The sequence below is a fragment of the Dipteris shenzhenensis genome, chromosome 17, assembly GCF_047967505.1.
Source record: "Dipteris shenzhenensis isolate YYH24624 ecotype China chromosome 17, Dip_SZ_1.0, whole genome shotgun sequence".
NCBI lineage: Eukaryota > Viridiplantae > Streptophyta > Polypodiopsida > Gleicheniales > Dipteridaceae > Dipteris > Dipteris shenzhenensis.
Window position 1 is genome coordinate 10,669,715 of NC_141612.1, and position 23,794 is coordinate 10,693,508.

General features: G+C 41.8%; 2 protein-coding genes across 2 annotated transcripts; one reads left to right on the plus strand and one right to left on the minus strand.

Moving 5' to 3' along the window:
* Nucleotides 1-8,256: 8,256 nt before the first annotated feature.
* Nucleotides 8,257-8,744, minus strand: LOC147891673 (salt stress-induced hydrophobic peptide ESI3-like). The gene is made up of 2 exons (XM_087388291.1): nt 8,622-8,744; nt 8,257-8,405 (listed from the first exon to the last, which is right to left on the minus strand). The coding sequence occupies exons 1-2, from the start codon at nt 8,700-8,702 to the stop codon at nt 8,322-8,324; spliced, it is 165 nt and encodes a 54-aa protein (XP_087244417.1). The 5' UTR covers nt 8,703-8,744; the 3' UTR covers nt 8,257-8,321.
* Nucleotides 8,745-12,952: 4,208 nt separating this feature from the next.
* Nucleotides 12,953-13,624, plus strand: LOC147891674 (aspartyl protease 25-like). The gene has a single exon (XM_087388025.1). It carries the CDS (start codon nt 12,953-12,955, stop codon nt 13,622-13,624), a length of 672 nt encoding a protein of 223 aa, XP_087244151.1.
* The last annotated feature ends 10,170 nt before the right edge of the window (nt 13,625-23,794 follow it).

Here is a 23,794-nt window from a genome sequence, read left to right on the forward strand (position 1 = left end):
CACACCCATAAGGTATAAGGCTACATAGAACAAGAGTATCACATATGGACTGGCAACAATAGTGCCTTTCGAGCCAAAACATGGCAGAAGTAGTGTAGGGCAACAAAAAATAGAGGATCCATGGACAAATCGTAAGAGGATAGCGGGTTCGAGATTCTGTACAAACCATCTTTCTTGTTTTACTCTCTTTTTTTACTAACTTGGAGTCCTCAAGCACACGCTCTTTTTGTGTGCTTCCCACATCATTGAGTGGTCCAAGCAAGGAGGGTACATATATACCTCATAGAATTTGGTTCTCCCACCACCAATTGGCACCCATTGTACAAGTGTCCATCCTCCTCCTCCATTATTGCCACTACCAATAAACATCTCACTAATAAAGGACTACTAAAGTATTCCAAAAATGCAATCTTCTGGGTTTTCAAAATGCTCTTTTAATTTGGATGAAATATAGAAAAACTTAGGATTAAAATACTTGCCCCATCACCCATATCATGTTGGGAATGAAATATGGAAATTCTCTAATATCACGAGTTTCTCAAGTGTCCCCCTGTGGACCAAAAGGATGCCTCCTTAATCAAAAAATTAGATCAAATAGATATGTATGTACAAAAATATACAATCTCTTTTAGAATTTTATTAGCATGCTAAATGATGTCAATAAGACTCGAGTCCTAATTAAGGACTGACTTTTGCACCCCTTTTTATCTATATAAGTCTATATGGCCTAGATCATAAATGGGAAACACAAGTGCTAGCCTAGTTTTCCAAGGTGCTCAATGAACTAATAAACTCAATTGTTTGAAAGGTAGAATTGTGTGTATAACTTTAGAGAAAAGGTCAAGATATGAATCTATGATACATCAGGCCTAATTCCCGATTTATGCAAAAAAGAGATTCTCAATCTGAGTTATGGATCAAAAGTTATGATAGAAATTAGAAAATGCTTCTTTCTGGAAGATGGAACTAACTGCTTTTTCCTGCCTCCACGCATCCCATAGAGGTGAGCGCCTATCATCCTTTATCATTTCCATTCTTAGTTTATCCCAAAAATAGTACCACCCTCTAGCACCTTACAAAATCACCTATCCATCCAATATCCATCGCATTGCCCCTACTTGCGATTTCCACATCCTAGGACAAAATTTAGGCATAAAAAATCATGCATCATGATAGCCACCCCCATAAGATGGTGCATTTATGTACCATCGCCAAACATCTTTTTTTTCTTCAAGTGCTCATTGTCATATTGTTAACCCTATGGCAACAAGGGCTAGAAGTGTAGTTTAGGACAACAACGATGAGAGCACTGTGTGTGTAGAGTAGTGGTGGCAAAGCTCTACTTGTAATATCTCGAGCCTGAATGATGGTATGATGAATCTTAAAGGATGAGGATAGCAAAAATCCTCTCTAGAAAATATCCAATCATACTTGCTAAATCAGGATCTAGAGAGAGAATGACTAAATCTAGAGAGAGAAATACTAAAAGCCTACACTTTGTGTAGAGACTCAAAGGTGCCCCCACTTTGTGTAGATACCCAAAAGGCCCCCCCAAAAAATGGAGGGACTCTTGTCCCTAAAAGGTCTCCTACAAAAGACGTCCCAACCACGGAGGGACCTACGAATTGTGTAGAGACCCACATGTATAAATATCTCTCAGTTCCCACTCTTTGGGGTTCAGTGTTCAAGCTCACTATTGTGTTCATGTGATTGATCTCCATTGTGTGCATGCTCTCTTACACTATCATGTTCTAGCATGCCCTTACCCTTGCACTCCCTACCCTTGTACTCCCTCCTCCTCCTCCTTCCTCATCCTCCTCCCTCCTCCTCCCTCCTTCCTCCTCCTCCTCCTCCTCATCGTCCCTCCTCCCTCCTTTCTCCTCCCTCCTCCCTCCTCCTCCTCCTCCTCCTTCCTCCCTCCTCCTCCCTCCTCCCTCTTCCTCCACCCTCCTCCTCCCTCCTCCCTCTTCCACCACCCTCCTCCTCCACCCTCCTCCTCCTCCTCCTCCAACCTCCTCCCTCTTCCTCCTCCTTTCTTGTCCCTCCTCCTCAACCCTTACCCCTCGAATATGGGAAGGAGACTAGCTCTCCACTTCTCAACCTTGGACTCCTCCTAAACCTTGCAACCCTCTCTGAACCCTAGAGCTCCTAGATATCTCTCTCAACCTTGTCCCCTTTTTGACCCTGAAATCCCCTTCTAAACCCTTGAACTCCCATGGAGGTGAGAGCCTCCATCAATTGTTATAATCAAGCCCTCTTTCTCACCCATGCACGCATGAGATTTGATTTTCACACTTTGGCCTACACCTCTCACCGGAATACGATCCAAGGACTCAGAACCTACCCTTGGGAGAAATAGAGACAACCCATATTCATAGCATCATGACATCAATATGGTCCTTTGTGTGGATCAAATACCCATACTTGAGTCATTGGATCACATCTTGTTATACCATGGTCATATGGTATAACAAGAGAAGGATAAAACTAGTGCATGCCATAAAGCCTCCAGGATCATGGGGAATTCCTTTTGTCATGCCCAACACACAAATAGGTCATAACAAGCATCATCTAGAGGACCAATCATCTTCTTGACATGCTGAGAAGAGGTGTAGCCACCCCCCTACTATAAAACTTGCATGCTTAAATATGTTCCTTACAAGCTTCCGAAATAACTTCCATTTGGCCAAGATGACTTGCCACCATAGCTAAAAATTGTACCTCATCACTACACTAGGGCAATTGGGATACTCAAGATGAAACGTAAAAGTAGCTTCACATCTTTTTCAGCTTCCAAATGTTGCACACATATCCAATAAATCTTCTAAAACACCATGGATGTAGAGGAAAAGGATGAGATCTACATGAAAAGTATAAAAGAGTTAAATATTGTGCATAGAAAATCCACATGATACTAGTATATTATAAATAGAATAGAGAAGACACAAGGCTAGAGTATCAAGACATGTTAAAAATTGAGTGGTATAATGATGGGCGCATCAAGGCTAGGCAATTACATGAGTCCAAAGGCAGTCCCAAGGCTCAATTAATAGATGTAAAGGGGGCCAAGGATAGCCAAAAGCTTGGCTTGTACTCCACACAAGGTTGATTCTCCTCAAAGGCTCTTTCAACAATAGTCTAGTCCAAAATTGAGATGCCTTTCACAAAAAGCTAGATAGCATTATGTAAATCAAATATTAGACCTAATATATTGTCGATTCAGATATCCAATTTATCTATAATGTTGTACATTGAGATTCTATATTTTGAACAAAAAAAGAGCTCCTCAATCCAAGTTATGGATCAAAGGTAATGAAAGATGCGACCTGTTTTTAAACTTTTTGTGAAAGATGCGACCTGTTTTTTTCATATTTGTCTACTTTTCCTACCTTCATGCCTCACCCATAAAGGTGAGCGCCTATTCATCTTTTCCATTCTTAGTCTATCCCAGATATAGTACCACCCTCTACCACCTTGCAAAATCACCTATCCATCCAATATCCATCATATTACCCTAGGACAAAATTTTGGTATTAAAGAACCATGCATCAAGATAGCCACCCCCAGTAAGATGGTGCATTTATGTACCATCACCAAACATCTAGTCTTTCCTCAAGTGCCCATTTTCATATTCATACCATCATGACATCAATATGGTTCTCCACCTTCGTACTTGAGTCATTGGATCACATCCAGGTCTATGAACAAAGCACTTATCACCATCATATGGTATAACAAGAGAAGTAAAAACACAAGTGCGTGCTTCAAAGACTCCAAGATCATATGGCCCTCCTTCTATCATGCCCAAGAAAATAAATAAGTCATCACAAGCATCATCTAGAGGATCCTTTTTGCCAATACATCGTCCTCACTTGGAACTTATAAACAGGCTGCAAAGAAATAGGAGGTGTAGCGACCCCCCTACTGTAAAACTTGCATGCTCAAACATGTTCCTACCAAGCTTCCAAAAAAACTTCCATTTATCAAAGATGACTTGCTTACCATAGCGACACATCCAATATAAGAACAAATGGGATTGTCTACATAGCACTATCAAAAGTTTGTAACCTTGCAAGTCTATTCCTTATCAACAAGCTCCAGTAATAGCACATCAAAGTTGACACAATCATCCTCTAGGAAGTAGAACGCCTTACCACATCTTTAGCTTGGTCATTTAACCAAATTGAATTCTCACAAGAATAAACCCAAACAATGACAATACAATCACTAAACACACGATCACTACTTTTCCAAGTTATGAAGGGTATTATCTCATGCATTAGCCTCCTTGTTGCAACAATAATATGTTTGCAAGAACAAAACCAACACAACAAACATCAAATTTCCTACCAAGATTCAACAACCACCACAAAGACGAACAACTGGGGATTGCCACATACTAAAAAGAGAATCTTGAGCTTCGACAACAAAAACACAACACTAATTCATGGAAGGCATTCAATGCTTGCTTACTATTTTGAAAATGACATCCACACAAGAAATTTCCATAATTGATGTCTAAAAAAAATGAACAACAAAACAACATTTCTAATTCAAGGATTACAACAATTACTCTCCCACAATTCCCCTACAACCAATACGTGCATTGTAGAAGATTTGAACATAGACTTCAATAAGAAAACATACATCATCTTTAAACTACATAGTTCATGTGTCAACACATTATGCATCAACTCGTTATAACACCAACAATAATCCATGGATCAACGCTAGACCAACCAACACAACAAACATTGAATGGCCTAGCAAGATTCAACATCCACAAAGATGAACGACTGGGGATTGCCACATACTAAAAAGAGAATATCAAGCTTCGACGACAACAACACTACTTCATGGAAGGCTCTCAATGCTTTCTTATTATTCTAAAAATGACATCCACACAAGAAATTGCCATAATTAATGTATACAAAAAACCAACAACAAAAACAACATTTCTGGTTCAAGGGTCAGCACAAATTTTACTCCCTACAACCAATACATACATTATAGGAACACATTAAAGGAGCTCATTTCTCTTAAAATTATGTCTTTAGTGTGATTCTTTGCATGCTAGCTCTCCTTTAGAAGCCCTTTCACGCTAAATTATTTACCCAAAATGGTGGAAAAAAAAGACAAATAATCATGGTAGAGAGAGAGAGAGAGAGAGAGAGAGAGAGAGAGAGAGAGAGAGAGAGAGAGAGAGAGAGAGAGAGAGGGGGAGGGGGGAGGGAGGGAGGGAGAGAGGGAGGGCGAGTGGGAAAGCGGAGAGAGAGGAGGAGGAGAGAGAGAGAGAGAGAGAGAGAGAGAGAGAGAGAGAGAGAGAGAGAGAGAGAGAGAGAGAGAGAGAGAGAGAGAGAGAGAGAGATGTCATAAGTGGAATAGCTGGAACAAAACATGTTGGTTGCCAAAAAAAACTCGCTAAAAAAACTCACTTCTTGCCCTTCCCCGTAGGAGATTTGAACATGTATAGACTTCAATAAAAGAACATACATCATCTTACAATTGCAAGAGTTCATGTGTCGACACATGTATCAACTCATTATAACATCGACAATGATCCATGGATCAACTCTAGACCACATTTGGACAAATAGATCAAACAATGTTCAACCCCACCACTGGTACGAGCTTCATATATTGGTCGGACCACACTCTCATTTTCAATTTTGTTCCAAACGTAGAGTTCCAAACGTAGACTAAACAACTATTGCTTCATTCCTCACATACGCCTCTCCCTAGGACAAGCCAATTTAATGGAATTCACCTTGTTTGAGATGTCTTCTAGTTTTCAATTGAAATGAGATGCATCATTGCTGTCAACCTTCCCTCCCTTGACTTTGATAAAAGTCCTACAATCACACAGATTTTCGCCAATTCTCCCAAAAGACTATCACCAAGGCATAAGATTTTGCAAGTTACTATGAGTTTCGTTGATTCTCCCATAAGACTATCACCAAGAGCATAAGATTTTACACATTACTATGAGGTTTATTAGGCATATAACTTTTGAGCTAACTCTTATTTTGTGAAAAAAAACCATCTCCCAAGAACCTTTGAGCTAGCACAAAGGATTGGTGGGCTTATGGTGGAAGGGCTTGCCATCATCAACCCCAACACCCAACAACCTCAAAGTTTGCCTTTTACTGGATGGGTCTTAGTGACATAATTGTAAAGTGCATAAAATGGATAGTCAATTACTTTAATGTTTATATGGTCCCTCCTTTGTTCTTTCCCATCTTTGTTCTTTCCCATCTGTTACTACCCTAGGGTTGTCTCTCAAGAACCCATGGAATAGTAAATTTCTAGCCCTCCCAAGGGTTGTCTTTCAAGAACCCATGGGAATAGTAGATTTCACTTTTCTTTGATCTCTGTGGTACGCCTTCATGTTTTCATGGTTGCCCATGCATTTGTATGAGCCCCAACACCTTCACATTTTCATGGTCACACATGCACTTGTATGAGCCCTAAAACGTGTCCCTCTCTTCCCTTTACTTTAGCTCTTCTAGGAACCTGGCCCCCCTTCCTTTCAATCCTCCCTCCCCTCCCTCTCTTATCCCCCGCTCACCCACTTTACCTTTTGCCAGGTCTCTCAACCATCCACCTTTCTTAGACTCATCCTTCCTCATCCCTTAGCTCTTAGCATTCCTTTTTCCTGTTCTGTCTTTCAAGACTTAACCCCCTTTCATTCTCAAGCCCCCATCATTTGCTTTCTAGGCCCCCTCACTGTTTTATACATATTTTCTCACCCCCTCTCCTTTTAAGTACATTTGTAAGAAGCTCCCACCTGAAAAATTCAAAAATAAATTTCTTTCAAAGTTCACACCTAAGGCACCTCAAATGCTATGCACCAAAGCATGGAATAATCATATTGAGTACTCCCTACTTTAGAAGACCCCACACTAGTTCTTCTCACAAACTCATCTTTGGGCACCTCCTAGGATACTGGTGTGTTTACCTACATTTCACCAAACGTGCATTAGGCGCACACTTGACAATGCTTGAGCCTATTAAGCATGCATTAGTAAGTAATTCACATTATTGATTATATAATTGAAGCATATTACCTAGTGGATTTCCTCCATTAGTTTTGCTATCTATACTTCTTATCTACGTACTCTAAAATCTCTTAATCTCAAGAAGGCTCTTAATTCCAAGAAGGTGTTTCATACATATAGATATAATTTGACTTAAGGAAAAACCTAATTGAGAAGGCCTAGCTCAAAACGTGGAGATAGTCCAAAGTAAGCTAAGGTCAAAGGGATAACATCAAAATTTCATGCAAATGGGGGACTTAACTCAAGACATCCTTTTAGAAGGGTTTTAAATTCTTACCATCATGAATAAGAGGGAGGCCTCATAAAAAAGAGAAGTCTCATTATTCTCCCCAAAAAAAATAAGAGAAGTCCTCATTATTCACTCTCCCTTCCTTTGCCCTTTTCCACTAATAATTACATTTTGATTTCTTAGGACCTATTTTAAGGCACACTTGAACAAATATCATCTCATAGACACACTTGAACAAATATCATCTCATAGAGCATTGGAAAAACTACATTTTGATTTCTTAGGACCTATTTTAAGACACGCTTGAACAAATATCATCTCATAGAGCATTGGAAAAAAACTACACATAGATATTGGGAAAAACTCAAGGAAGGACCTATTTTAAGATACGCTTGAATGCTTTAAAAAGACCTTAAGATTTAAAATGAAGATCTAGCAATTTGATACAAGTTCATTTTATCAAATGTAGATCATATCTGCTGTTCACTCTGAACATCTAATGGCACCTTTAGATGTTATCGAGGCGAGGCTGTAGCAGGCGTAACGTGTGAGAACGAAACGATTCACAAACCGGTCTGATTGACCAATGAAAACCCAGGCAATACAAACACTGAAGTTCGGCAGCGCGTTGTGAGAATGTGTGAGCAATCCCGATTTTTGTAATTAAGGCTTCAGCTATTCTAGACAACTCTTCCAAAGGTCATATGCAGAAGGGCACTCTTCCAAAGGTGATATGAAGCGAATATTATTCACTTAAATGTAAGCGATTGGCAAGCGTAGCACACGATTTTTCATCCGACTTACAATCTATTGAACACGCTCTGTTTTCGTTCGTTCAGCCCGGACAAATTCCACATATTGCAGTCGGAAAAGTTAAAAATTGTGTAAACATAGGCGAATCGTCCAATCTGGGAACTGGGTTACAGAAAGCATTTTTAGTATTGTGAGGGAGGGTCAATTTTTCCCCCTAAGAATTCAGCCCGGCGAGACGGGAGGCTTCTGGCCACGGGACAGGAAGAAAATAGCCGGCAGCCTCATCCCACCAGGACGTAAATAGCGTATATTATACCAGGAATGTAACCCAGAATCGTCAAGAGGAGGCATATCCAGAATTCCACCTGTGGATATGGAAACAAAGCGGCGAATTATTAGGACGTGCATGAGCGACAGGGACTCGGACAGCAGGACCCAACTTTGCGAAACAGGTGATAAAAGAGAAACTACGCTATTTTGCCAAGCGAATCCAAAGAGAAATCTGATGCCAGAAAGACGTTCTTGATGGCACAAAGCTACATCCAAAGCATGATAACTAGCAAAAACCACCGTCTGCTCACCCGACAACCGAATCTGAGGAAGACACCGAGGGGGGGCAGGATGATGGCAAGGAGGACATCCACGACGGTGGCAGAACCCATAATAAATGGAAGTATGAAGCAAAGACGGCGAAGAAAGTGAGTTCAAAGAAATTTTCAATGGTTGATGAGAGGTTTGTAGCGCAAGCAAACATGAACTGTTTGAATGATCAACACCTTTCAGTTGCTTAGCCCTTGTTGCTTTGCCACGTACCCTTCTTCCTTGCCACCTGTCCCCCAATTCTTTGCGCGTATACATGAACTCAGCAAGTTCACATGCAGACTACTCGCATCCTCGGACCATGGAGACAAATTGATGGGGTGTTCTCTTTCTAGCCTGCCCCACGAGGGGAAGGGCTTCACCAAGCCCCCCGCCCGCCCAAGCCTCTATTTTTGGCATGCCCTGGTAGAGATAGTAATGAAACCGGTCGGTTTGATTTGTATTTTCGATTAATTCTCATTGATCTGATGGGGAATTTGTAATGGCGCGTGACGAAACACTGGGCGAAATCTGGATGATCTGTGTATGTCCCTTTTTTGCTCAGGGCTAGTGTAGTGTAGTACAGTCTAATTTGGATCGCTTGCAGTCGTTATTGAAGCCTTTTGTTTCGCTCTTTCTGTTTTCCAATTCACATTTCAGATTCGCTTCTTTGGTTGGTTTTCAATCCGATCAATTGACATGGGTGCATGCATCGTAATAACGTTGAAGGGTATTTTCAAATTTTGCAGAGCTGAAGAAGTATGAATCGAATGGAGGATCCTATCGAGTTGACAATGCGAATTCTTTGGGTGCTCAAAAGGGGAGTGGGGGTAGTCAAGCAGAAGCAGGTATTTGGCTGTGTGCGCTCTGTCGAAATATGATTGTATTTTAAACGATTGCTTGTTGCTAAGCCCTTTGTTACCAAGCAAGTCATATGGTAAGTTGCTCCGTGACGTGCATGATAACGTCGTCCTTGCCACGCACCACTATAGATGTGCTAGTGGACATGCTAGATACAAAGTCTGCCTCGATGGGTGCTCTCTTGAATTCTAGAGAAGTCTAAAACCCTTTTCTCTCTTTATTGCTCTTTTTGGCCTTTGCATTAGGATGAGATTATGATGCTATGATTTTCTCTCTTTATTGCCCTTTTTTGGCGTTTTCATTAGGATGAGATTAGGATGCTATGAGGATGCTATGCTTTCTTGCATACATTGATCTCTAATCTTGATGAACACCATTAATTTTGAATTTATTTTTTGAAGTTTTTTTATCTCGTCACTCTCTTTTTTTTTCTTTCTATCCACAGAGGGATTGCATTGAATCAATGGTGGAGGAGTATTTTTGAAGTTGATGCCTCTTATACTTGATTTTCTTTAGTTCTACTCAGTCTATCTAGCACTGCCTTTGTAAAGATCCTTCAGGCTCTCAAACAATTGATCTATTATTTAAAAAAGGATAGATAGTGGAGAGCCACTTTTATAATTAAATCCATAAGATAAACCTGTGAAAGTAAAGAAGTAAGGTATTTATTTTTAGATAGCACTATTCAAAAGGATTCTCCCACTTGGAAAAATATAGTATCCATATAGCAATAAGGGATCGAAGCAAAAGGAAAATTTTTCATTGAGTGAGAATCCCATTATGCTTGAGGGTTTCTCATGCACTTGTGCCTAGAGTTGTAGATTAGCAAGTACCATGGGCATCACTACTAGTGACAGTTTGAACTAGAATATGGTAAACATGATCAATTCAAAGTAAATGAAAGAATAAAACTATTTCTAGGTTAGGAGAACATAAGCCCTTGTGTCTGCTACATTGAGAGCTAAAGAAGGCTCTTATGTATGGTATCTTCAAAGATTAAAGAAGACCCTTTCTAGCTTCTTAGACCATATCTTTTCTCGAGGTATTATATATGCTACACAATGCCTAGAAATGTCATCTTGTTGTTTGCGGCATATGCTACACAATGCCTAAAAATGCCTAGAAATGGCATCTTGTTGTTTGCGGCATCTAGTGGTGGATTAGTTATTAGAAGGACAATGCTAAAATCTCCCCGAGTTGTCATGGATGTGGTTGTACATAGGTGTTAGCATGGCATTGGAGCATAGGTCCTAAATGCAATTATATTATAGTCATACATGCAGTGATGCAATAAGCTATGTGCATATATAATTTATATTATTGTCATGTATTAGATGTTGATTTTGTGATGAAGAGATGTAGAAGACTGGAAGATGTGGCTACTCGATTGTTTTCTTTGTTGTAATCTATTATGAGTTGCATTCTTCTTGGGCAACTTATTTTCCATTACTTTTGGTCTAAACAATTGTGAAGAATTCTACATCTTCTTGACATGGGTGGAGTGTATAAGAGTGTGGTATGACATTAAGGCTTCATTTTTTGGTGACTAATATCTTTCTAAGAGCGTCTCATGGTACAACTTATAGAACGTATAGATGACTACAATTCATAACATGGCATGAAAAGAAATCTTGTTTCCGGATTGCAAAGTTCTAGAAATCTGTTTAATGGGCCTAATTGTAGTTTTGCACTATTTTGCATAGTGTATCTCGGACATAATAAGCACCGTTTTGTGAGTGTTTTGTTGAGAATTTGTAACTCTTGTAATCTAGATGATATGAGAGTGATTCAAGCACCTATATTTTTCATTTTCTAAGTAGAAAATTCACATGCATAAAACCAATCCACATTAAATTTCATAAATTGGCATTAAGGTATTGACACTTCTACTTAATAGAAGCTAACATAAGCTATTCCAATTAACACAATGTACAGTAATAATGAAACCTAGCATAATTTAACAAGAAGTAGCTAACCTAATGTACACAGGGTTGAGGGGGGCACAAGGAAACCCATTGAGCCACCTCCCTTTCACCATAGCTAGGAATCTTGGTGGATAGCAGGGCAACCACATGGCTAGGCGAGTTGAAGCAATGGATGAGCAGAGGTCAGTGTAGGGCAGAGAGCAAATGCTCGCCAGGAGGGCTACTATTTCCATGAGGCCAGGGGAGGCACAAGGTGCTGCTAGGAGGACTGGGATGACCTAAGCATTAACTGTCATAGTATTTTTGACCTACCCTCAATGGGTAGGCCTTAGTAATCGTTTGGCTTCCAAAGAGAAAAATAAGTATTTAGTTCTTTTTATGTTAAGTTTTTTTTGGCATCCATTGATTGGAGGAGCATGTGAGAATCCGATGAAATTCTCCACCTTTTTTTCTCTCTCTTTTGTTTTCTCCCCCCCCCCTCTCTCTCTCTCTCTCTCTCTCTCTCTCTCTCTCTCTCTCTCTCTCTCTCTCTCTCTCTCTCTGTCTTCTTCTCCTTCTCTCTCTCCCTTGTCTTCTTCTCCTTCTCTCTCTTCCCCTCTCAGCTTCCAATTCATCCCCTTTTCCAGCTTCCAATTCATCCCCTTTTTCGCTCACCATTTAGGGTAGGCCACATGAATGAAATTCACCTTGTTTGTAATAATTCTTCCCCAATTTTAAAAGTTAGCTCTCCATAATACCTGCTCACAACACCCAAGCTCGAGTTTTCGATGTAATGCTTCCCCGATGGATTGCTCATTTAACCTCCATAAAACCCTATGTATAAGAGAGACGAGAGAGACTCACAAAACACGTGCACACAAACACATAGGTACTACCACCTTTCTTCTTTTGCAACCATAGCCATCCATGGCTGCTCCTCTCCTCTTGGTCAACTTGTTCCTCACCATCGCCCTCCTCCCCTTGTGCTCCTCCTCCTCCTCCTCCTCCTTCCTACGCTTCCCCGTCTTCCACCGTGAATCCCGCTCCGCTCCCCCTCCCTCCTCCCCTCCTCCTTCCCCCCCTCGTCCCCTCCTCCTTCCCCCTTGACTCCCCCCTCCATCACTTTGTCTCCTCCGGTCTCATGCTTTGCAAATGCCTATGCCCTCACCGCCCTTCTCCTAATCCTGGGTCATGTCTCCTACCTCGATGAGTCTGACACTGAAGTCTACCTCCCTACCCTCATCAGCTCCCCCCCCCAAGAACTCATCTTCACCCTCGACACCGGTAGCGAGCTCTCTTGGACTGGCTGCTCGCCTAGTTGCAAATCGTGTGACCTTCGTGGCCTGCTCTTTCACCCCACCCACTCTTCCTCCTACAAGCGAGTGCCATGCACGTCCCCCCTCCACGTAAACAACTTAGGCTTCACTGGGGGATAGTGCAGCAATGACTCGGCTAAGTCTTTCTCATTTGAGGTGCAATACGGAGATGGCTTGCATGAAGTTGGCTACCTGTCTGCCGATGTTTTGCACATTGGCAAGCTTGCCAAGCCCTTCGTTATTGGGTGCGCCATGGTCAAGGTGGAATCTGCACCCTTGCCCACTTTCGGCCTCTTAGGTCTCAATCCAGGTCCCTTCTCATTTGCCTCCCAGCTGCTCGTCGGCAATGGCTACTCATCGAAAAAGTTTGCATACTGTCTTCCTGATCGCGTCACCAATTTGAATACTTCCAGAGTCATTCTATTTGGTGACTATAAACTTCCCTCAAAATTGGCATACACCCCCCTGGTCCCTCCCTTGTCTCCATTGGGACATATATTCTACTACGTCGATCTTCAAGGAATCAGTCTCGGGAAGAAACTTCTAAATATTATGGCTTCCGCTTTCCGATCCGATGCTTCTGCTAAGGGAGGCACTATTCTCAACTCAGGCACAGTGGAAACTCAATTGGCAGATTCTGCTTACATACCCCTTGTCCAAGCTATGTTAAAGGCTACCGCTCATCTGCATCCCTTCTCTTCTAAGGAGGCAGGAGATGTATGCTATAGGATCCCTGTCACTGCACGTGTTCTCCCAAATGTGCCAAGCATCACCTTCCATATTGCGGGTGGAGTTGACCTTGAGCTGGGGGCTGATAGCATCTTGTACATGGATTCAGTGGAGGGGAGAAACATGGTGCTATGTGTAGTATTCAATAGGGTTTTCGATAACCCTTCTTTGAACATAATCGAGAACTACCAGTAGCAAAATTACTGGATTGAGTACGAACTTTCACCCTCGCAGGTTGGATTTGCACCGACGGCGAACTGTGCCATGAATTCCAATCTATGACAACTAGATGCAAAATATTAGCAAGGACGTAATAGATATGAAACGTGGCTAGAACTGATTTCACGAGTGTCATCTATTTGCAATAATATGAAAGAATATTCATATTGTCAAGGAGAGAGAGTGAAGTGATTACAAGCTCGAGAAGAGCTGTCTACCATTCGCGACTCACGTGCGATGTGGCATTTGCCTACAATAACATAAGGTTAGTTGTGTCTTCATGGTCTCTTGGTTAAGGCTTGCTGTAGGATCCTTATTCATGGTCTCTTGGTTAAGGCTTGCTGTAGCGTCCTTAGTTGTGTCTTCATGGCTTCTATTACTGCATGTTATATTGCATGGCTTCTATTACCTCATGTTATATTGCATGTGAAAAGTTAATCAGGTTCTATAAGACATGGCATGCATTTGGGATTCATCGTTTTAACCAAGGTTAACTTTTAACTATCCCATATTTCTAGAGACCACTAAATGAGCAATACTTTGGCATCATTTCTAACGAAGAATCTTTTTTTTTGGAAAACTATTATCAAGCCCAATTATTGCCATATAAGAAGCTTTCTCAAGAAAAATCCCCATACCTTATTAAAACTTATCAAAAATTGAGTTGAATTTTTTTTCCTTCATGTTCAACACACAATAGTCAAAACAATTTCTACCATAGAAGCTTTATCACATGAGATGTTTTGAGTACACATGGGAAATCCTTATAACATGTTTTAATAGGTAGAGAGAGAGACATTCCTTATATATAACATAAGCCTTATCACATCACAACAAGACAAAGCAACTATAGATGCGCTTGATAAATGCGCAAAATAGCGGGCACATCTATACACACTGCCAGAATAGCAAAAATACGGGTGCGTCTAATAGCACATCTATTTGTGCATCTATTAGTGCATCTGCACTATGAATTAGACGCAAATTTAGACACGGATTTAGACACAAAATAGAGAATACAGAAAGTGAGATTTTGGTGTAGGCTGATAAATGTACATCACTACGTTCCAAACATTGACCTTACCAAAGCACATAATTTTAACAAAAATATCAATGCTTTTTGGCAAACCCACATGTATAAAAATTAAGTGAGGTGAGGAGAATGAGACAATATGTAAAATAGTTTTGCTAATATCAATGATGGGCTATGGTTCAATCTCATCCTCAATGAGATCAACCCTTGCCAAACTATCTACTTCAAAATCCAAACCAGTGTTGAGATCTACAAATACATTCAACCCAAAACTACTTGTGCTACTCATGTGCTCATCCAAATCAGCATCACCAATGGTAGGCTCATCCTCACGGGTAATGGCCTCAATATATGTATCTCCTATCTTGTTGGCTCTGGCCTACTACTTTCATAGGAAGAGCTGGGTATTCTATGTTTGCAGGGTTCCGAGGCTTTTTGTCACCTAAAAATATATTGGGGTTGTCGTTGGTAGTATATGTGTAGCTTAGGACCTTGAGTCGTGTTCTGGTGAGAGACGTAGGCTTAAGTGTGGTGAGCAAACAAAGTGCATGCATGTGTAAAAGGAATGTAAATCATCTTTGTTGAGGTAATGAAGGCTTTCTCCTTCATTGGGGGTTGTAGGGTTTAGAAGCAATTTAAGGGTTAGAAGGAGGTTCCAGGGTTCAGAAGGAGGTTCCAAGGTTTAGAAGGAGGTTCCAGGGTTTAGAAGGAGTTCCAAGGTTTAGAAGGAGTCCAGGGTTAGAAGGAGGATCCAAGGTTCAGAAGGAGGTTCCAGGGTTTAGAAGGAGTTCAAGGGTTTAGAAGGAGGTTCCAGGGTTTAGAAGGAGATTCCAAGGTTCAGAGTAGAGTACATGGTGGAGAACTCGTCTCCCTCGTAGATCATGGAGTTTTAAGGATTGAGGAACAAAGGATTTAGGGGGAGCATAGGAGTGGGAGAGGAAGAAGGTGTAAGAGCATGGGGGAAAGAAGAGAGAGGAGGGAGGAGGAGGAGGGAGGAGGAGGAGAGAGGAGAAGGAGGAGGAGGGAGGAGGAGGAGGAGGGAGGAGGAGGGAGGAGGAGAGGGAGAGGGTGGGTTGCAAGTTTGAAGGAGAGGGGAGGAGGAGTTGCAAGGTTAGGACATGCTTTTGGATGTGGAGTGCAAGGAAGCATGGACTCTTGAGACAAATGCTTGGAATACCAAAGTAGACTCAACACAATGCCCCAAAGATTGTGGGCTTCATTCCATTATGGGGTATTTATACAAGTTGGAGAGCTTCTCTCTCTGCATGTAGGAATTGTAACACAAAGTTGTAACACAAAGTTGTATCACAAAGTTGTAACACAAAGTTGTATCACAAAGTTGTAACACATTCTCTTTCTGCATGTAGAAGTTGTAACACAAAGTTGTTAGACATTCTCTTTCTACATGTAGAAGTCATATGTAGAAGTTGTAATACAAAGTTGTATCACAAAGTTGTAACACAAAGTTGTATCACATTCTCTTTCTACATAAGTTCATGTTGGCACAGAGTCAACATACTCCCAGATCCATTTTATTACCCATCCTTGGGTTATGGATTATTTTGATTTCAGAGTTGGAATGCCATGTGCGTAATCTAGTGGCTGTTTAGCTTATGGCATGTGAGTCATTCCTGCTGTAATGCTTTTGCACCATACAATTTGTAGTCTGTAGTCAAGAAGCTTATCTCCTCTTAAGGAGGGGTAGATGGCTATGAATTTCAGAGGGGATCTCATTGCTGAGGTTGTGGACTCTGCCATCGAATCTTCTTGGGAAGAGGTTTGGCAGGGGTCTCGTTGTTGAGGCTAGCATTTCTTGCTATCTTGCAGACATGTTGGATGCGATTGCACCCGTATCATTGAGCTTGTAGATAATTAGTATGCAAGTCTAATATTTTTGCATATAGGAGACAGTTGTGATGTTTAGCGGGGGTCTCGTTGTGGAGGCTACAGACTCTGCCATCGAATCTTCTTGGGAAGAGGTTTGGAGGGGGGCTCGTTGTTGAGGCTGGCATTTCTTACTATCTTGCATACATGTTGGATGCAATTGCACCCATATCATTGAGCTTGTAGATAATTAGTATGCAAGTCTGATATTTTTGCATATAGGAGACGGCTGTGATGTTTGGCGGGGGTCTCGTTGCAGAGGCTGAAGACTCTTTTGCCAAGTCACCTTGAGTTCTACTTGTGAATTCATTGCATGCTTTGAGAGTATGGAATGAAAGTGTGTGATACTATTTTTGATGCAATCTATTATGTGCCTATGCAAAATTGTGTGAGTGTGCGTGATGTGTCTAACTATATGCTTATTTGTGGGATTTAATAGGAAAACTAAGACTCAATCATCCCTAATACGAAATTTAGGTCTTCCTAAATGTGCAAAAACGTGCATTAACTAGTGAGTGTGCGTGTAACAATCTAGTGCAAACTGTATGTGCAAAAACGTGCATATGCGAGTGAGTGCTTGTGATATAATCTAATTCTAACTAAGGAAGACTTGGTTTCCCAAATCTTCATTTTTGTCGGGGATGGCTTGCATGTTGAAGTAGTAGCGCTTTAGTCGGCTCCCGTTTATTGTTGTGTTGAATTGGACTCCGTCCAAGGTTTCTAGCGGCACAGCTTGAACTTCAAATTCTTTTCATGGTCTTAGCATTGCTATGGGGATAGTGCCACTTGTGTAATTCTTAAAGTACTCCAACACTTCTTGAAGATCAGCCTTTGATGGTGTTGAACTAGCCTGACATGTGCCATGTGTACGGGGTGGCATAGTATTATAATTTGTGTGGTGCTTGGAGACCCTCTTTTTTTTCTTTTTTTTTTTCTTGGTGGGTGAATTTTCTTGATCGATCTTCATATGCGCATGTGGCTTATACTTTCGAAACTTCTTATGTTAGGAACTATGGGGTAACTTTTCCACTGTAAGGTGTTTCCAAGTAAGGGTTCATTTGTTGCGCATACTCCTTCTAGTCCCTCAGGGGACCATTCAAGAGGCGGTGATTCTGATTTTGAGGGAGCTGACTTTGAAAGGTACAATTCGACGATCCTTGATTGGACTCGTTCGAATTCATTGAAGTGCTCGGCTTTTCTGCGATTTCCTCCAGCTTTCTTGCAAGATCTTCTACTGTTATTCAACGTTGGAGGGTCAACTTTTGGAAGCTCGACTGCCATTAGGGCATGCAAAATGGATGAGTCATTATCAAATATTTGACCTTCATTTTCAGCATTCGCAGCCTCTGTTTCAAGGTCCCAAGGAAAATTTGAGTTATCATTGGTATGGGTACCTTCTTCAAGTTCATTATCCCACTCGAGGTCAGCCATAAAGAATGGCATCTCTAGATCGATTGGTTCTTCATGTTGGAGTGGAGGATCTACCTGTAGCACCTTAGCATCGATCTGTGAGAAGATGAGGTCTAATGAATAGCAGTTGTCGATGGTTGCCAATGTTTGTATCCAGTTATTGACATTGCTTTGTGAGTCACCTGCTATGGCATGTTGTTGCAAGGGAGCTGATTTGCTTGAGATTGTTGTTGAAGATGTGTCATCCAACGCTCTAGGCACAATTGGTTTAATAGCTCCTGTCCCCATATTCACCCTAACTGCAGTGTCAGATTTTTTGGGGAGATCCAAGATTATGAATTGAAGGGAAAAACATACACCTGCAATCTTTGTGGACATGCCATTTAATATTCCCAAGATTGTGAATTGAAGGGAAAAGCATACACCTACGGAGATCCAAGATTGTGAATTGAAGGGAAAAGCATACACCTACGATCTTTGTGGACACACCATTTAATATTCCCAAGGGTTTAGCCCATGAATCATCGGCAAGGCGTATGTTGAAATTAGCCTTTTTCATTAGTGGGAGACCCCATTCTTCATAGAGCTCCTTTGATAGGACATTTACACCTACTCCACCATCCACTAGCTTGGACTTCATTATATGCCTTGTGGATCAAAGGCACAGTAATGTTGCATATGTCATCTCTCTCACCCATCCGCACAGGGATATCTTCAATGTCGTTCATAGGTGGAGGGGGATTTGCGAGTTCAACCCATCCTTTGAAATTCTCCCAGAGATCGGGACAATTCCGTAAGAGGATTCCGATGGGAATTGACACAGGGCAACTCAAGATGCTAGAGAGTGCAGCTCCTTCAAGTTGACGTGGTGGTACATTCTGTTGTGGAGTCTGTTGTTGGAACAAAGGCTCGAGTACAGTATCAATACTTTGTGGGGCCAAGTCATGGATTGGGTCTTGAGCTTGTTTCTCAGCCTCAAATAGCTTGTTCATTTTGGACCCATTGTTGAAGTACCTGAAAACGAGCCTTCTCCACCTCTGCATTCGGGTATGGAGCTTCTTTTATTTGAGGCTCGGGAGTTGATGTGGATGAGCTCGGCTTCTCATTTCTTGGCGGAGGTGGAGGCACTTGTGCTTTCTTTTTCAGAAGTCGCTTTGGTTGGATTGGAATGTTAGGGTCCTTGGTGGCCTCTTTCTGTTGGCGTGTAATTACATTGACAGGTTGTGACTTTACACTTGCTAGACCCAGACTTTGATGGTCCACCCCAATGATGCTGATGGGGATGTCAGGCTTAAGCTCTGTTTGTTCTGGGATCTTATTTTTCATGGGACAATCCATGCATGCATGTCCTATGCCACAATCTCTGCAGAGTGGTTGGAAAGTAGCTGGGCTACCACGATGAGGGGACTCTGCGATCCGGTGATTTTCTCCACAATCGTAGCACTTGATTGGGGCTCGAAATGTGTGGGGTCAAACTTGATTTGCATAAACTAGTGTTAGACCCTCTGCACCTTCTACATAGTACACTAGGTACTCTGCTTCATACTTAAATAACAAGTCTACTTTCTTGGCTTGTAATTGATGTATTGGAACTGCCTGAGGAGCTAGATTTGGTGCTCTTGGGTATGGTCGTGGATTTGGATTCCTGAGTAGTTGTGGGACTTGTGTCCGAATGGGTACAGGATTTAGCCTCGAAGCTGGGGGTGCTTGTGCAAGTGCCGGTTGCCTGTACACTGGCATTGGTGCCGCTTGGTATTGTTGAGTTTAAGGTGGGTTGTTGTGCATGTTGAAGATGCAACTGTTTTCATCATGGCCACCGATGACGCAAATATAGCACCACAACCTTGGTGGTGGATTTGCTTGTGCAGTGATCCTAGCTCTGAGGACCGAGCACTCATTTGCAGTATGATTTGCCATGCAATGTGGACACCGGACATTTTCTCGCCGTGGATATGTTTGAGTTGGCGGCTAAGACAAGTGAAGTTTTTGATCCATGGCCTGCATCATATCTTCTTTCAACTTCAAGGTCATGGCCTCTAGGTGATCTTCATTTGATGTTTTGGCAATGGACTTGGATTTGCCTTTTTTGGAGAGCTTATCTCGGATACTAGATCTGCCATCATCACTGCTAGTGTCTGAGTCTGTCATGCCATCCTCGATGTCAATGGCTGCTGCATGAGCAGCACTGAACGTTGCATAGCTGCTTATCTTTTTCATATCCTTTCATATTTTCTTTCTGAGTCCTGCAATGAACCATGCCATGAGGTACTTTGGCGATTAATCTCTTCATCTTACCCAAGTACGTGCATACATCTTCTCATTGGCCTTGTTCGACGAGGATGCTTAGTTGGAGAGCGGGATCATCTTGTAGCCTCTCTGTTCGAAAGCGTTGTTTGAATTCTGTTTGAAGTAGGTACCATGTGGCACGTTCTTCCATGAGAAGGTCTAGGTACGATTCAGACACTTCATCAGTTAAGGCCATGGGAAACCAAGACACCTTGGTTTCACGGGGATTGATCTCCACCTGCGCAGCATGTGGCATCAAAATACTGGAGGAATCGGGCTGGGTCTCCCCTACCATTATATTTGGGAAGCTCCAGTTTTCTCAAGGGATTGTTGTTATTTCTTCGATTAAAGAAATTGTTAGCCTCTGCATTGAGGTCGATATCCCCATCATTGTCATGACGGCGTCCAGCCATGTTGGGGCATGGAGGAGTTAAAGGAAGTGGTTGAATCTCAGGGGGGAATTCAGGGTAGAGGATTGGCAGGGGCGGTGGTTGCAGCGGAGCTATATGCTGATGTGGCGAGTGTTGGAGTCAAAGGCATTGACTGAAACGTAGCTGCATGCAGATTGGGCTAGATTGGCCAAGGGTGTCTCTGAACGCTCTCCAAGTCTTTCTCGATGTAACGGGATTGTTGAGGAACAATGGACGGTGGGTGGAAGGCTGGGTTATCGTTGCCAGATGGGTTCAAAGTCACTTACAATGTGAGGATGGGAGTAAGGTGGTGGTTGATGGAGAGGGAGGGGTGTCTTACGTAGGGCTCAGAATGAAGAAGAGAATGGAGGCAAAAAGTGAAAGATGAAGAATGAGGGGGTAGAGTGGGTTTTTATAGGATTTGAGTTTAGGTTTAGGGTTTAGGTTTAGGGTTCAACCCTAAAATCTTCCCAAGCCATAACTCTTTATGGATAGCTCAGTTTGCTTTTCTACAAAAAGGTGAAATGGTTGAAATTACAAGCTCTACGCATTCGTGTCCACTACCTAGCCTGATTGTTTAGCATGTGGCTTCTATTTAAGAAATAAAGAAAATTTCTTAAGGTAGTAACCCAAGGTTGATGCTTGGGGTTGATATGTTTGGCTAGAAATGGAAAAAAAATTTACTCTCCTTGCCCTTGAGTGTTATGTTCATGAAAGTTCGAAGTAGTTTGTTTTTTACACATACCTACATATGTTTACTCACTACTTGAGACACTAGTCTCCCCGGCAGCGGTGCCAAATGTTGGCTCTAGCCTAGCTCTGGCCTACTGCTTTCGTAGGAAGAGCTGGGTATTCTATGTTTGCAAGGTTTCGAGGCTTTTTTGTCAACTATAGATATATTCGAGTTGTCGTTGGCAGTATACATGTAGCTTAGGACCTCGAGTCATGTTCTGGTGAGAGACGTAGGCTTAAGTGTGGTGAGCAAACAAAGTGCATGCATGTGTAGAAGGAACGTAAATAATCTTTGTTGAGGTAATGAAGGCTTTCGCCTTCATTAGGGGTTGTAGGGTTTAGAAGGAGTTTAAGGGTTAGAAGGAGGTTCTAGGGTTCAGGAGGTTCCAGGGTTTAGAAGGAGGTTCCAGGGTTCAGAAGGGGTTCCAGGGTTTAGAAGGAGTCCAGGGTTAGAAGGAGGATCCAAGGTTCAAAAGGAGGTTCCAGGGTTTAGAAGGAGTTCTAGGATTTAGAAGGAGGTTTCAGGGTTTAGAAGGAGGTTCTAGGGTTTAGAAGGAGGTTCTAGGGTTTAGAAGGAGGTTCCAAGGTTTAGGGTAGAGTACATGGTGGAGAACTCATCTCCCTCGTAGATCATGGAGTTTTAAGGGTTTAGGGGGAGCATAGGAGTGGGAGAGGAAGAAGGTGTAAGAGCATGGGGGAAAGAAGAGAGATGAGGGAGGAGGAGGAGGGAGGAGGAGGAGAGAGGAGGAGGAGGAGCAGGGAGGAGGAGAGGGAGAGGGGGGGTTGCAAGTTTGGAGGAGAGGGGAGGAGGAGTTGCAAGGTTAGGACATGCTTTTGGACGTGGAGTGCAAGGAAGCATGGACACTTGAGACAAATGCTTGGAATACCAAAGTAGACTCAACACAATGCCCCAAAGAGTGTGGGCTTCCTTCCATTATGGGGTATTTATACAAGTTGGAGAGCTTCTCTCTCTGCATGTAGGAATTGTAACACAAAGTTGTAACACAAAATTTGTAACACATTCTCTTTCTACATGTAGAAATTGTAACACAAAGTTGTATCACAAAGTTGTAACATAAAGTTGTAACACATTCTCTTTCTACATGTAGAAGTTGTAACACAAAGTTATAACACAAAGTTGTATCACAAAGTTGTAACACAAAGTTGTATCACAAAGTTGTAACACATTCTCTTTCTACATGTGGAAGTCGTATGTAGAAGTTGTAACACAAAGTTGTATCACAAAGTTGTAACACAAAGTTGTATCACATTCTCTTTCTACATAAGTTCATATTAGCACAGAGTCAACATATCTCATGATCATCCTTCTCTCTCGTATCACGGTCATCATTACCTCCATGGCCATGATCATCCTCCATACGCTCCATACTAGTAAATGTACTATACATCACTTTGGAACGTGGCGTAATAGGTATGACATGCTACCACCTATTATTATCCACCATTGGTTGTTTGATAGACAACCTAATTCAAACACAAATACAATCATGTTATTTTCCTTGCATCGAAGGTATCAAATATTTAAAAGTGAGTATTTTTATATGTGTGTACAATAACTATTCACATTGTTGAGGTAGTACTAGTGTGTCCTTCTTACTTTGCCAAAACTTTGTGGAGTCAATAGTTCGCCAAATGCATGGCATTTGATTGTTGCATTAGGGCCTCTTTCCACCACATCCTTAAACCAGTTTACATCCAAAACATACACAAAGAAGCGTCGAAAGTCAAGCTTAATAATATCTTGGATTATGCCACAATAATCATCCATGGCTCCATTGGCTCCATTGGCTCCCTCAAAGCTAGCAATGACGCCACAATCTTGTGTGTTTCTCTTATCATCAATCCGTTGTGTTTGAAAATGCTTGCCCTCACACCATATAGCATTGAACATAGTATACTACACCAAGATAAAATCAATTAAATAAGCAATCTAAATTGTCAAAAGCTCCTAACTTATGCATAACATTCTATATACCGACATCATGCATCCCCTAGCATACTCCCATTCTTCCATTGTAATATGCATCCCCTCATCTCTCTCTGCTCTCTCCTTTTCGTCAAGTAGCCAATCCACATGAATATCCTTTGGAAGTGCTCTTAGATGCTGAGGGTATGGCACACAAGATCCGTGGTGTGTACGAAAGAGGGCCCTTTCTCCTTGTCTTCTTGCCTTTGCATCCTCATATCTTGTCACCCATCTTTTCATCACATCACTATTAAGCATGCAATAGAGGTTGATATCATTAAGAAACTCCGTGTCTATTAGTTTGATCCATCCTTTCCCTTGAGGCACAATAGAGGTCATCCTTAGGTCTTTATCATCTCTTCATAGTCGTGGGAGAGAGCTATCCACATCAACAAGAAACTCAG

Bases quoted from the DNA above. Each gene is read 5' to 3' on its own strand.
- LOC147891673 (XM_087388291.1), bottom strand. From the start codon at position 8,702: ATGGGTTCTGCCACCGTCGTGGATGTCCTCCTTGCCATCATCCTGCCC. The intron at 8,406-8,621 runs GTGAGCAGACGG...CCATATCCACAG, and splicing joins TCCTCAGATTCGGTTGTCGG to GTGGAATTCTGGATATGCCT.
- LOC147891674 (XM_087388025.1), top strand. From the start codon at position 12,953: ATGGTCAAGGTGGAATCTGCACCCTTGCCCACTTTCGGCCTCTTAGGT.